This window comes from Vulpes vulpes, chromosome 13 (assembly GCF_048418805.1).
Source record: "Vulpes vulpes isolate BD-2025 chromosome 13, VulVul3, whole genome shotgun sequence".
Taxonomy (NCBI): domain Eukaryota; kingdom Metazoa; phylum Chordata; class Mammalia; order Carnivora; family Canidae; genus Vulpes; species Vulpes vulpes.
In genome coordinates this window covers 9360057-9374812 of record NC_132792.1, presented here as the reverse complement: position 1 = coordinate 9374812, position 14756 = coordinate 9360057, and the positions used below count along the sequence as shown (strand labels likewise).

The 14756-nt window shown below is 44.2% G+C and overlaps 1 protein-coding gene across 4 annotated transcripts in view; it reads right to left on the bottom strand.

Annotated features, from left to right (window-relative positions):
- The window catches only part of ADCY8 (adenylate cyclase 8), a 204919-nt gene that overhangs the window by 30243 nt on the left and 159920 nt on the right, over positions 1–14756 (bottom strand). For 2 of the 4 annotated variants that reach the window (XM_025993463.2, XM_025993465.2), the window contains 2 exons: positions 13884–13973; positions 3083–3255 (listed from right to left, as the gene is read on the bottom strand). In XM_025993463.2, coding sequence (XP_025849248.2) covers positions 3083–3255; positions 13884–13973 — 263 coding nt within the window. The remainder of the gene's footprint in view (positions 1–3082; positions 3256–13883; positions 13974–14756) is intronic. The other 2 variants (XM_025993464.2, XM_072733907.1) reach the window with 1 other exon arrangement.

Below are 14756 nucleotides of genomic sequence, written 5' to 3'. Positions count from 1 at the left end.
AAGTAACCCAGGATGGGTGTCCTGAGAACACAGGGCTGAGTCTTCAAGGGTGATAAGACTTCCTAAAGGTAGGATGGGCTCTATAGGTGTGGGGCATATATCTTGCTTAGCTACCTGGTTTAAAAGCTGCCAGCATCTGTTACTGCACCTGGTGGTGATGCTTTAAACAAATCCCTTCTTTGCATAGATTCATTTGAATGGGAGACATCCTGAATTTAACTCCTCCTGAGTGCGCCCTGCCTGAACTCCTGCTCCCCACGCACTTCTGACATCCTTTCCTTTGGGATGTCAAAGACCTTTGTAAGGCCAGCAATTTATCACGTATAGCACACTTTCAAGAGAAAAAACACAAATATCTCTTGAAAGCAGTGGTCGACCACAAATAAGGAGCTGGCTAGATTCAGAGGAAAAGTAAGAGAAAATGATTATGAACGGTTTCTTAGTATTTATTTATTTATTATTTATTTATTTATTTATTTATTTATTTCACATGGAAAAATGAGGGCCAGAGTCAAGATTGCAAAATATGCACAGCAAGTTGGTCAGGCCAAGGAATATACAAAAATGATTGTTATTTGAGTTTAGAAGGACTTTTTTTTTCCCCGGTAGCTTCTGTGATTCTTTGAAGAACTTCTAAGGGACCCAAATGACCAAAATGTATATGAAGTTATAACACTTGCCTTGATAATGAGTGGCAGAGACTTAAAACCAGGGACATTTTGACTAATTTATTTATACTAATAAAATCATGGAATTAATAGGACCATCTCCCTTTGCTAATAGAAAGGCACATAATTAAGTGAAAATACATGTAGAATAATGTTAATTCTCAAAAGCTTTAACAGTCTTTAGAGAGCATCCTATCTGATGTCTCATAAAAATTAATGTTTAATTTGAGTGTTACTCATTACAGAAGTATTTATGCTAATGGTGTTAAATTTGGAAGCTAATATAAATTTACAAATAAGAAAATAAAGACTTTTCTTATGCCTACCACCCAGACAAAACAGTGGTTAATATTTTGGAGCTAATGAGGGGGCATTCTGGGTGGCTCAGTCGGGTGAGCGTCTGACCCTTGATTTTGGCTCAGGTCATGATCTCAGGGTCCTGGGATCAAGCCTCTGTCAGGTTCCATACTCAGGCGGAGTCTGCTTGAGGATTTTTCTCCCTCTCCCTGTGCCCCTACCCCAGGTCTTCCTCTCTCTCTCTAAAATAAATAAATCTTTAAAAAATATTTTGGAGGCAACTAAATGTCATTTCCTTTTCCTCCATGCAAAAATATGTTTATACATTTAGGATTCTATGGTTCCTACTATTTTTGAGACCTACTTCTGTACTTTAGTATATATATTATGAAAATAATTCCATGTAATTAAATACTTCACAAAGCGAGTTTGGGTGGATCCATTCTATTCCACATTATGTATATAATAGACAATGTTGATAGCCCTTGCGTGGCTTTTATTTTATAGATTTAAGATTGAGGACCAGGGAGCAGCTGAGGTCCAAGCTCATACCACTGATTTCTATCGGGGCCAGGATGAACATTTACATCTCAAGCGCCAAGTTCGGAGCTTTAGCCACTGTGCATCTGATGCCAAATTCTTAGTTTAGCCATTAGCACTTTTTAAAAAAAAATCTTATTTATTTATTCATGAGAGACACAGAGAGAGAGAGGTAGAGACACAGGTAGAGGGAGAAGTAAGCTCCATGTAGGGAGCCTGACGTGGGACTCGATCCCGGGTCTCCAGGATCAGGCCCTGGGCTGAAGGCGGCACTAAACCACTGAGCCACCTGGGCTGCCCTAGCCATTAGCTCTTGTTTCCCTTTTTGAAACTCAAAATAAACCAGCCAGTTTGAATGATGCTTTATTCTGTCGCTTTGCTAGTGCCTACATTTGCAAAGTGCTGTTCTTACGTCATATCTGTAGTAACACTTTACATACATGTTCCTCTTTAATTGTCATCTCAACGATTAAGATACTATTAGCCATATTCCAGGAAAGAAGAAACTGAGGCTCAGTTGTTCAATGCCTCACTCTAGTTCACTGGTCCAGTGAATGGTGAAGACTGGCTGTCAATCGACATCTTAGTGATACTTTCCCAGTAGCTCCCATGCCTTCCTATATGCACTTACTTATAACTGCTTGCCTCTAAGATCCTTGAAAATGAGAATAATGTCTGATTCATTCGTGAATCTGCAGGGCCTAGCAAAGGTGGGACATGTAAGTGCTTACGGGATGGGGAACATACTTGGTTTCAGGGTGATGGTGAGCAATAATCATAGAGGTTGTGGAGAGATGACACAGCTTGCTGTGAGTCAACAGTGGAAGATAATTCCCAAGTAGCTAATGCTTCTTTCAGTCATTTGTTTAATGTTTCACTCAACAAATTTTTAATTGGACACCTGTTGCCAGAGACTCTCCTATGTGCCAAAATTCGAGCACAAGTAATGGCTCTTGCCCTCAAAAGCTCCTACTCTAATGAAAGAGGAAGACAAGAAAATCAATGCTTGCAACACAGAGGGAGAAGTGCAATGATGAAATCCTCACAATGCACAAAATACCGTTTTGGCTTGCCTTTACTCCCAACCTTTTCTCCCTTCACTTTCCCTGTCCTGGAGTTGCACTGGCTTTTCTGCCTTATCTCTGACTCTGTCCCAAGAAGTCCAAAAAATCGAGCCTGAGATCTTATTTTTTGTGCTTTCCTGTATTTTGCAAATAATACAGTGCAAGGAGTGTAGCAAGTGTTTGATGTGCAGTGGCTGCTACTATTAATATTGTCACAGCCAAATTATAATCAGACCCTACGCATCTTGGAGCTGCTAAATTGGAAGGAGTCATAAATTATTAGGTTTGGAGGAGACTGGAGTTACTCTTCAGTTACTCTTCAGCCCAAACTTTAAAACTGAAAACTAAGGATTTTGCCTAGACTTGTCAGCCAGCAAATGCCTGAGCTGTGAACTAGAACTCAACATTCAACAGTCCCCAAGTTTTGGTGACACCATCTCAATAATTTTCCCAATGGCTCTATTTCCCTGCTAGGAGTTGAGAGCTTTCTGAGCTGTGATGGTGGGCACTTACTCTCCACTGTGGTTCAGGTTGTCGTAGCGCAGAAAGAGGCCTGCATAGATGGTCTCAGTCAGCAGGGCGTAGATGGCAATCATAATCAGCAGCACAGCCAGCTTCAGGACAGAGTTTAGGCGGAGGAACACTGCACAGGTCACCATGGCCAACACCCCAGTGAAGACGAAGTACTGGAAACAGAGAGAGGGGAGGTGGTCAGACTCAACAGGAATGTGGGAGGGTGGCTTTCCTTGGCCCGGGTGCTCACGGGTCTCCTGATGGAGATGGCAGCAGAGCACCTTTGTCTGGAGACCTCAGGCTGTACTCAAGTCCAATTGCCTCCAATAGAACTTATCACTTCCTCACCACCTCCCAAAACCTCCGTTCTCTGGCGTTTGGGGACCATTTACAACAGCCCTAAGCTACAACCCTCAATCTCTTCTTTGCTGCCGTTCTCTTCCCCATGTTCCACAGACAGGCCACCCTACACTTGTAGCCTCCACTTCCTTCAGAGAGCTCACATCCATGCAGCCCTCCCCTTCTGAGCTCTTTCTCTTCCAGTTCTAGAACAGTTTCCACCAGCTCTGTCTGCTTGTGGCCTCCAACCCCCCACTGAACACACACTGTCTTTCTCTCTCTGGAATTTCTACAACACAGACCTCATCATGGCAATCCTGGACTCGACGGCCTTTCATGGCTCACCATCCCCTCAAATGGTGTTCTCCTTTCTGAGTGGGAAGCTCACATGGCCAGTGCGGGTCAGATTCTCCTTCACTTTCCAAACCCAACATATGCTTCATCTCACCATCTACCTGTGCCTCCCAAGGCTGTTTCCTGATCCTCCTGGGCCTCTGTGCTCTGCATCTCGTGTCCTTTTGCTCAGAGCTCATCCATGTGACTAAGCCTCACTTTCCTGACAAGCATCCACTCTTCTGAGGAGCCTCAGTGGGCATCTCCAGGTGCCCTGGACACTGTCTGCCACAACACCACCCACCCCAGGACAAGATCAATCTCCTTGTACAAGACGTGGCTGTTCAAAAGGCCAGGCTGGCAGCACTCGAGCTGGAATACTGGCATGGCTAGCATGGCCCCCACAGGTCAGTTGGCTTAGCCAGATTTTAGCCTTCTTTGAGATCCTTCCCAGCCTCTTTCCCTTACAGAAGCATCGCACTGTATCACTCTGGATGGCAGGTTTGGATTCTGACTACCCAGTGGGGAAAAAGAATAAAACTGGCATTGTCAAGGCCTACTTGGTGGCAGTACTTTGATTTTATATACTTTTTCTCTTACAATTTTCAAAATACCTGGCCACGAGGGGAATCATAATTCTCACTTTACAGGTGAGGAGACTGAAGCTCACAGAGCTTATGTAAATTGTTCAAATTCTCACGACTGAAAAGTGGCACCAAAGACAGCCGCATGCAGTCATGTCCCTGTATGTGTGACTTGTAGCAACTGGCTGCCCCCTCTCCTATCACAGAAAGATACAGTTTCTGCATGGGTGGAAGAGACCAATAAGAACTTCTAGAAATATTTGAGCAACTATGGAAGATACTTTTATTGAGTTCTTAAGCCAAAACAACTCATTAATGTATACTTTCAACAGTGATATCAACAAATGTGGATAGCACCTTGATGAGAGGGCAAAGGCCCCATGTCTTTCCTATGCATTGGGTGGACTCAGAAATGAATAAGGCAGTGTCCTGTCCCTCAAGACCTCTGTGTCTGGAGCACCCTTTAGTTTTGTCTTTCTTAATCAATCTAATTATGTCCATGTCTCAAATGGAGGATGAGCTTCCTTCAATTCTCCTTTAAGATCTTCCCTTGGCAGGATTTTTCAGGTAACTCAGCGTGATGCCACAAAGCCATCATTTTAACAGAGAGAGGAGAGGTGGAGAGACCTGAAGTGTCCTGTTTCATTGTCACCTGCATCTTAATGAAGGGTTGTGCATGGTTATGTCAACGCAAATTATGCATCATGTATTAAATCAAAGCTGTCAAAAATGATTATGTCCTTGAACAAAACTTTATGAGGGCACAACAGCTAAGTTTAAAAAGTGTGATAAGGATTTCCTGAGTGGCTGCTACAATCAGGGCATGTTGCTAGGCATTGGGAATTCCAAGGTGAGAGATGGCCTGGACCACACCCTGTGGTCTAAGATGTGAAGCAGATGTCAAGAGACCAACAGCAATATGCTGTGGGAAGTGCTCTGCCAGCTACGTGATCAAATGTGATGGCGAACAGGGGCAGAAGGAACATATGTTTGGATTTATGGGACAGGTGGATTTGAACTGGATCTGCAGGATGGATAGGATTCACATGACAGAAAATGGGAAAGGGAGAACATTCTAGAAAGATGGAATGACATGCATGCAAAGGGACAAAGGAACAAATCTACAGAATGAACTCCTTGGGTATATCAAAGAACCACCTAATTCATCATAAAGAGAGCTAGTAACATAAGCAGGCAGGTAAGTTTCTAAAGAGTTACTCTCCTTCCTCTGCCAAGACATCTGAAATCGTAAGAGTTAAGTACAGTCCCACATTTGCACAATGGACTGATGGATCTTTTTCTTTTTGTTGCCTCAACCAATTGTGTTGGTGTGCTCTTGGCAGCTCTGCCAGCCGCCCTCCTCCTACTGAAAGGAACCACCCTGATGCCTTGCACAGTTTTGGGAACTTTCTGCTTTGAAGTATAAAATTGAACCCTATGGTGATGCTATAAGCCACATCAAAGGATGAGGACCTTGGATAAATAACATCAGGAGCTTTAACCTCTGTCTCTTTTCTGGCTTGAATAACTAGCAGGAGTGAGATCAGGAAATGGAGAGGAACAGGAAGCTACAGAAGTCTCATGACTTTCTGAAAACCTCTCTTTGAGCTGCCTCTGGACCTCTAAGTTGCATGTTTCCTAGAACCTAGGAGGATGCAGGATCCAACATAATGACTACGTTCCTATCAAATGACAAATAATCTGTGTCCTTTGAAGTTATCCCAGGAGCTCAGAAGCTCCACAACTCCTAGAGGGTCCCTGAATGGGTTCTGGGCATGAGGGGTTCACAGGTGTGGCAGGGCAGAGATAGAAGGCAAAGGCACATTGCAAAAACTCTTGTATGCCCTGCTGAGAAGTCTGTGCTTTGTTCTGCAGTCCACAAGGAGCCATGGATGGGTTTCAGGTTTGTAATGGAATAATGGATCAGTGTTCTAGGAATAAACTGTCGTGTGGACTGGTACAGGATGAACTGTAATTTATGGAGAAAAGCTGAAGGTTTAATGACAAGTTTGGGGACCGACTTGATAGATGGGGCAAGAGATACGTCTAGTTTTATGTGAAGGTGGGAAGAGGGAGGAGTCAGAACTGGTGCTAAACATCCCAGCAGGGATTAATCTTTTAACTCAGAAAAAAACCAACTACAGAATGAGAATGCGGAAAGGGAATGCGTTCAGCTTTAGGCTTCTCAAGCTTCAGGTATTGAGGATGATTCAGGAAGGTCAGCTCATGGCAACCACAGGTGACACGGTTCAGCTGACCCCACAGCTGTGGAGACCACCCAAGCAGAACATGAAAAGTAAAGACAGAAGATACAGAGACCAACCATAGAGACTCCCATGTCTGAGGGGCTGTGGAAGAAGAGAAATAAGACTATTGATTAGAGATTGTTGGGGGTATGAGAGGAGATGGGAGTGAAAAACACATGTAGCCTCCCCCAAACAAAAATCTCCATAGACAAAGATTTTCAGGGGAGCATTTCAAAGGTAATGTATAGAAAATGTTTTCAAAATAATACTGGAAAGCAAGATGTAAAATTCTATATGCACTATAATCACAACAGTGCAAAATCTGGACACAGAAAGGACGTGGCTTTGGAGTGGATTATTTCCATCAGTGAAGTCCTTTAATCTGATCATATCAAATGAAGCAGTGGGTCAAATGCATTCTGTTGCAGTGAGTCCTTCTATTCCCGAGAAGTCTGCATCCCATATAGTCATGGGGTTCTCTGCTTCTTCCTAGGATTTAATGATGAAAAGTAGTAACGCAGGATGTATATGAGAAATGTTAGGGACCAGGCAGTTTCCAGCAATCTTTGATAAGGAGCACACCACGCTGTGGTAATGTGAAGAAGGACTTGAATCCTGATCCACACAAGTCACACATGCTGGGCTGTCGAGCCCATTTGGTTACTGCCAAATTCTGTGGCATTGTAAACTCACAGGAAACAAAAGGAAAGACAGCTGACAATTTTCAGAAGTTATCGTCCTTCAAAGAAAGAATCCAAACTTTCAGATTCACACAAAATCTGATTCTCAATTATAACTCTTGGTACAAGCAGCGCAGTGAAGTGCACCCAGGTCAAAGACAGAGGTAGCTCTGCTTCATCCTGAGCCTCCCTTCCCTGCATGGCCCAGAAGTGACAGTGTCAGGATCCTGGGGTCACCACGGGTGCAGGTGGAGATGACCAACCCCCTTATTACTAGAATGTGTAAGGCAGGGGAAAGGGACATTTTGCATATCCTGGGTGCTCCGCCACAATCCGACTGCTTTGGCTTATTCTAGATCCTGGTTTCCATGACTGGCCTTTCTTTTTCCCATACGAGGGGAAGAATGGTGAATATTCTCTAGTTTATTATAGTTGTTAGCTTCAACCTGTCAAAACTGCATTTAAAGTCCACAAGTAGGAGCACCTGGGTGGCTCAGTGGTTGAACGCCTGCCTTTGGCTCAGGTCGTGATCCTGAGGTCCTGGAATCCAGTCCCACATCAGGCTCCCCAGAGGGAGCCGGCTTCTCCCTCTGCCTATGTCTCTGCCTCTCTGTGTCTCTCATGAATAAATAAATAAAATCTTAAAAAAATAAAGTCCACAAGTAGATGAGATGTTTCTATCTGACTTTTGTTGAAGGCAGATGGACTGTTCTAGGTATTTCTAGAAGCAACTACATTCTTTCACCTTATAATACTTTCACCTTATAATCAATACTTTCACCTTATAATCCTTCCTGGAAAGACATACCTGCATTGGTGATATGTACAAATATTGACTATCCCAGGAAAGCTATGAATCAAAACTAATCAAAGAGCCTACACAGTATCTATTTCTTATGTAAAGGATTATGACACAATGTTTTTTTTTTTTTTTTTTTTTTTTTTTAAACGTAGGATGATGCTTATCTTGGCGGTGCTTACTGGTTGAGTCAATACACTCACTTGCAAGACTATGTCCTTATCTTGGCTGAGCTTCTTTGATGACTGCTCAGATCTTTGTAAATTATCATCAGAGTCTGTTCTTTTTTTTTTTTTTTTATCAGAGTCTGTTTTTAAAAAACATCAAAAATGCAGTCTGTATTTGATTCCTAAACAGTGATGTTCAGGGAATCCCTGGGTGGCTCAGTGGTTTAGCATCTGCCTTCAGCCCAGGGCATGATCCTGGAGTCCCAGGATCGAGTCCCACATCAGGCTCCCTGCATCGAGTCTGCTTCTCCCTCTGCACCTACCCCCCAATCTCTCATGAGTAAATAAATAAAAATCTTAAAGAGAGAGAGAGAGAGAGAGAGAGTTTCTTATGGTTTGTCTCTCTCTGATTTCTTCCCATTCAGTTAAAAAAAAAATAAAGCAATGATGTCCAGCCAGATTATGAATCCCATTGACTTCCAGAAATTAAGTGTGAATTTCAATTAACCATAGAGAGGACAGCAATCTGACATTGTGAAACATACATCTAGGAAGTATCCACTGTCAGCTAAGAATGATTAACAGAGAGGAACATGGTGACATTGTTGGAATGAGAGTGTGTGCTCTAAGACCACCCCCTCAGCATGAGCAACAAGTGCAGAATCTGGAAGGATCTGGCTCCCTGAGGTCGATGCAACACAAGGTGGTCACCATCTTGGAAACAACTGGTGAGGCCAGGAGAATAATACGATGAAAGGGAAATAGGCTATGAAAATGTAGCCTGTTCACGTTTTTAGCCATACACTGGACACACGATCATGTAGATAAACCCATGTTTGGAGCATGGAGCCTTGTGCATTTAAAAAAAATTTGTTATTGCTCTATCTTCCTTAAGTTCAGATCTCCACTTGGGCAGCACTATTTTACCCTTGTTACCAATGCCTTCAAGAAAGTGACAAGGGAGAAACTAATACTTAATTAGTGCTTTATGGATGTCATCTCTATTTGTCACCCCAACAATCTTATGAGGTAGATATTATTAAGAATCCTATTATAGGGGCACCTGGGTGGCTTAGTCAGTTAAGCAGATGACTCTATCTCAGCTCAGGTCTTGATCTCAGGGTTCAAGACCCACGTTGGGCTCCACAACACAAATCAAAACAATAACAAATAATCCCATTATGTAAGTGAGAAAACTAAGGCTCAGAGTAGTTAAGAGACTTGTCCAAGGCTGCACAGCAAGTACATGGCAGAAGAAAAGTCCTCACTCATTCAAGGTCACCACACAGCCTCTGCCACCCATACCTGGTATCTTTTCCAAGTTCTGTTAATGTCCTTAAAGACTTGAAATCTAAGCTTTAATGAGGTGGGACTTGTTGGTTTTTGGATCACCCTGTGCTTTTATGGCTTTTTCGCTCTTTGTGGGGAAAGGCGATTCCAAAAATTGATTGTGATTTGGGAAAAAATATTGTTCTTCTTTATATATTTAGTCATAACATATTATTGGCTCTGTGCAGAAAAAAAAGAGATCATATAACATCCCTCTATTCCACTAGAAAAAGTTCCGAAATTACTACAAAGCTATTTGATGCTTCTTCTTCGTTTGAATGTTCTGGTGGGCTTCCTTCTGCAAGGAGTGTGGGAAAACCTAATTTTACCCTGCATCGCAGCTGGAGACTTCTGACCACCCTGAATAAAGTGTCCTCCAAACCACTTGGAGTTCAGACTCCTACATGAAGAGTTAAGCAGAGAAGTGAAAGCACTAGTTTTTTTTTTTAATCATTACTTTTGGAATTAAAAAAATTTGCTCATTTACTCAACCGTGTATTCTTTTTTCTTGTAATTGTTTCTCTTCCTCTTTCTGGCTCTTTCTTGCTCTTTCTCCCTCTTGCCTCTTTCAATCCCCCCCTTTCTTCTCTCATCTTCATCATGACAGTTAATATTTCTTGAGCAAAGACACAGATAATGGCAACCCTATGGGAGACTGGCTCTCCTGGGCCCTTGAAAACGTTAGCAAGCTCGGACTGCTCCTGCATACAACTGACTATTCAAATGTGAATATGAATAATAGTGAAAGGGAATATAAAGGAAGGGAAAAGAAATGTTGGGAAATATCAGGAAGGGAGACAGAACATAAAGACTCCTAACTCTGGGAAACGAACTAGGGGTGGTGGAAGGGGAGGAGGGCGGGTGTTGGAGGGGAATGGGTGACGGGCACTGAGGTGGACACTTGACGGGATGAGCACTGGGTGTTTTTCTGTATGTTGGTAAATTAAACACCAATAAAAATTAATTAAAAAAAAAAAACACAAATGTGCCAGCGCATATAATGAAGGGCTTGACTCTAAAATGGAGGTCTTCCCATCGAGGCTACTGAGAACCCTGTGCAGGTGTTTGGGATAATGACACTCTACATTTGTGTGTGTGATCTGCTTTTGTTTCACAAACCCATGTCTCTTCCCTCCCCCAGACAATTTCTCACATCATCCTTGGAATGCCACTTTCTTCACTGTCATTTACTGTATCTTCATCCATTTTGAGTAATTGGTGAGCTCGAGTTCAATACTAAAATAAACTTGGTACCATATATTAGAACAGCCTCTTATGCTTTATAGCACATGATCCATGTTTATATGATGTTTCTAGCACATGCTTTCGGACTGAGTCCTGTTTCTCATAGGTTGAAGTAGAGAGGTCAGGTACACAGACGATGAAGCCAAAGCTCAGAGAGATGAAGGGATTTGAAGACAAATGTGTGTTGAGTACTGGGCAGCCTTGTGTGTAGATTAAGCCTTTTACAAGGTCTGAGTGTCTGATTCCTTCTTGTTTGGTAGATAAATCCCTAGGTAGAGAGGCACAGCCATATATATTAAGATGGTAACCGGTCAGTCAAATCAGGTTGTTTGTGGTAGATGGTGATGGAAAGAGTCCAGATGCCCATTTTTTAGGCCAGTGGGGTACCTGCATCTAGGATGATGGCAAGAGTTGGCAAACATTTTGTCTTAGTGGGCCACACCATCTCTTGCAACTATTCAGCTCTGTCAATTGTACTATCAAAGTAGCCACAGTTGGGGTACCCAGGGGGTTCCACTGGTTGAGTGGCCAATTCTTGATTTCAGCTCAGGTCATGATCTCAGGGTCCTGGGATTGAGCCCCCATCATGCTCTGGGCTCAATGTGGAGTCTACTTGAGCACTCTCTTTCTTCTACTCCTCTGCCTATTCATGCTCTCTCTCTAGTAAGTAAATAAATCTTTACCAAAAACAAAGTAGCCATAGACAATTGGTAATAAATGGGAGTGGCTAAGCCCCAATAAAACTTTACTTACAAAACAGGTGGCAGTTAGAATTTCACTGGAGGCCACAGTTTGCTCACCCCTGAGCAAGATGATCCTTTGGTCGTGGGAGGAAAGTACTGAAACTCTTATTTACCTCACTTTTAAACATTTCTAATTTTTGAATATGTTCCATACTGTACACAATACATTAGCACAGTGATACAAGAATGTAAGTTAGAGATAAACATATATTGGTAGTGCTGGCTCAAAACCTTCTTACAGGAAATCATAAACGCATCATGGCTGATGTTTAATGAGCAGGTATTTTGTGCTAGATGCTACTCTGGACAGGTTACATGTATTAATGCACTTAATCCTCACAACCACCCTTGAGGAAGGTACTACTTTCCTCCACATTTTATAGATAAGGAAACCGAGGCACAGAGATGATGCTATGTCATCCAAAAGCCACTTTCTTAGGACCGGCAAACCCATGAGAGCTGTGGTCCTGAGTTTAGGTTTGGGGCTAAGGGGATACACTGTTTTAGAGTGAACTGGAAGCCCAGATTAATAGCTCAGCTTCATGTCAGATGACCTGTTGGGAGCTCCACATCTGCTAACTTGTCTAGGTAGGCACCCTGACAACATGATTATTCCCTAACCTCACAACAGCCACATGAAGAGGGTATTATTTTTCCCACTTTACAGACAAGGAAGCTCAAGTTGAGAGGGAATAAGAGCTGATTCAATATTCCACTGCTAGCAGGTGAAAGGGCTCAGCCAGGAGTGAAATCCAGCTTTGCCTAGCTCTCCAGATCTGATGGTTGGCCAACTCACTGCCTCCCAGGACACTCCTCATGCCCTCCAAACCTAGATGTTCTCAGGGACCTGGTATCCCACAGAGTCCATGAGGCCTGTGATCCTTCAGTACTTGGTGGGAGGAGGTCCCCCCATGACAGCTAGTCCCATCCTACCCTGGACATCCTAAAGAAAAGCGTAGTTCCTCCTTAGGAACTGAGGACCAAGCCTGGATGCAGAAGCAAGAGGTCACGAACAAGCCAGCTAGGGTTTCAACTGCAGTTCCTAGTCTTGTGAGCTGAATTAGGAAGAGGAGGAGAGAAGGAAGGAAGGAAGGAAGGAAGGAAGGAAGGAAGGAAGGAAGGAAGGAAGGAAGGAAGGAAAGAAGTGAGGGAGGATGGCAGGCAGGCAGGAGTGGCGGTGAGTGGCACTGAGCATGTTTCTTTTGGGGCCTCTGTTATATTATCTAGAAAGTGGAGGTGACAACCTCTTGTTCCCCCACACAGCTGGAGAATTTCATGATGTTCTGCATATCAAATAGACGCTCTATACCTTGTAGGTGGCAGGAGCCTTTCTTCCGTTTCCAGAATGTTTCTCACACTGATTCTGGGGCCTAGGTGAGACAACACAGAGCCCTTCTCCCACCCAAACAATGGAGCGGTCTTAGGGAACAAGGGTCTACCTGGGTCCTCAGGGCATGAGGCGGGTCAGAGTCTGTTAGGACCTTCCAGCTGTCCTCTGTCCTGACCCAGAACTTCTGCCCCCAGGTGTAAAAGTCTGGGCTGTGCCTAACACAGCCTAAACCTGTCCTTTGCCCAACACCATAGGCTGACCCCAAGGCTCAGGGCCAGACCTGTGGCTCCGCGGCCAAGGGAGGGTGAGACTTGCACAATGATGGTGGGACAATCTCTGCTGGGACACCTCCCGACCCTATGGTGCTGCACTTTGCTTTAAGTTCAGTTGTGGTTTGCTATGATTGTGACTCACTAGCTTCCTGCTTTCTAGCTCTCCCTCCCTACTCCTCTCTCCCTCCTTCCTTCCCTCCTTTCTTTTCCTTCCTTTTTTCATTCTCTCCTTCCTTTCATCTTCCTTCCTTCCTTCCTTCCTTCCTTCCTTCCTTCCTTCCTTCCTTCCTTCCCTCCTCCTGTCTTGTCCTTCTTTCCCTCCTTCTTTAACACAGCAAATGCCATTTGAGCCATAACTGCCCTGCGCTGGCAACAACAGCACATTCTGCTCTAAGATTTCGAGATGAGGAGGGGGGATGAGAGGAGGAGGGAAGGAAAGGGAAGAGGAAAATGAATAGAGTGGAGGTGAGTAAGGGAGAGAGGAGGAGGAGGAAGGAGGGAGAATTAGGAAAGCCTAGAAGTGGGAGTAGGAAAGAGGCAGGAGTGAGAAGGGAAGGCAGAGAAGAGGAAGGAGGAGGAAGGGGAGGAGGAGGAGGGGCAGGAGGAGCAGGAGGCAGAAGAAGGAGGCCAACCTCTGGAAGGCTTTCTGAGACCTTTCAGCCAGTCCTGCTCATGCGGAACTGGCGGAGGAACCTAGGCCCAAGTCTTGCCAAGGGGAGCTCAGGAATAAATACCTCTGGGTAGGAGCAGATATCTGTAAACACAGCTGAGGAATTGAAAGTCAGGTTCTTCAAGGGTATCGACTTGTCAAAATCACACCACAGCTGCGGATTAAAAAAAAAAGAAGAAAAACAACAACAAAACAAAACACAACAACACAGGAACGACAAAGTCAGTGCGAGTGCTGGCAACAGAGTGTGCGTCACTGCTGAGCTTTGGCAGGAGCCTGGGCAGACCAGGCCCTACGGGGGGTTGGGCAGGGGAGGGGGGCTTCATTCCAGAATGGACGTGCCAGCTGGGATCTCCTCTTTCATTTTAAAGAAGGTGCTGGCTCAGAAAAAAGCATTTAAAAGCCAGCCACGGAGCCAGGCATAGGGCAGTGGGATGTGCTTGTGGGACCCTGAAGAGAGCCAGATGGCAGGAGAGAAGGCCTGAGCTATGCTCGCAGCCTGTCTCTTCATCCACAGCTGGGAGGATTCCAGGGATCTGAGAGGCACGTCTTCCAGAAAGACTTTTAGCAAGGGGTGCAGGAGAGCCGGGGTTGGGGCTTCATTTCCTAGGCCAGACATTGCTACAGATTTTGTAGTGCTCAGGAAGGAGTAGCTACCACGGGCTGAATGCCTCCTCTGTGCCAGACACTTTGGACAAAAAAGCCTCACAACCACCTTGTGACGTAGCTATTGTTTTCATCCCCATTTTACAATAGAAAAATATGAAACTCTGAGAAGTAAAGTAACTTGTCTAGCATCACCGAGCCGGTAAGCGGTAGAGCTGAGATTTGATCGCAGGTCTATCTGACTCCAAAGCCTCTGAACTTCCTACTGCACCCTTGTGGCATGGGTGGCCCAGAGTTAACCCTGACCTAGAGTCACTGAACTTCTTTCCAA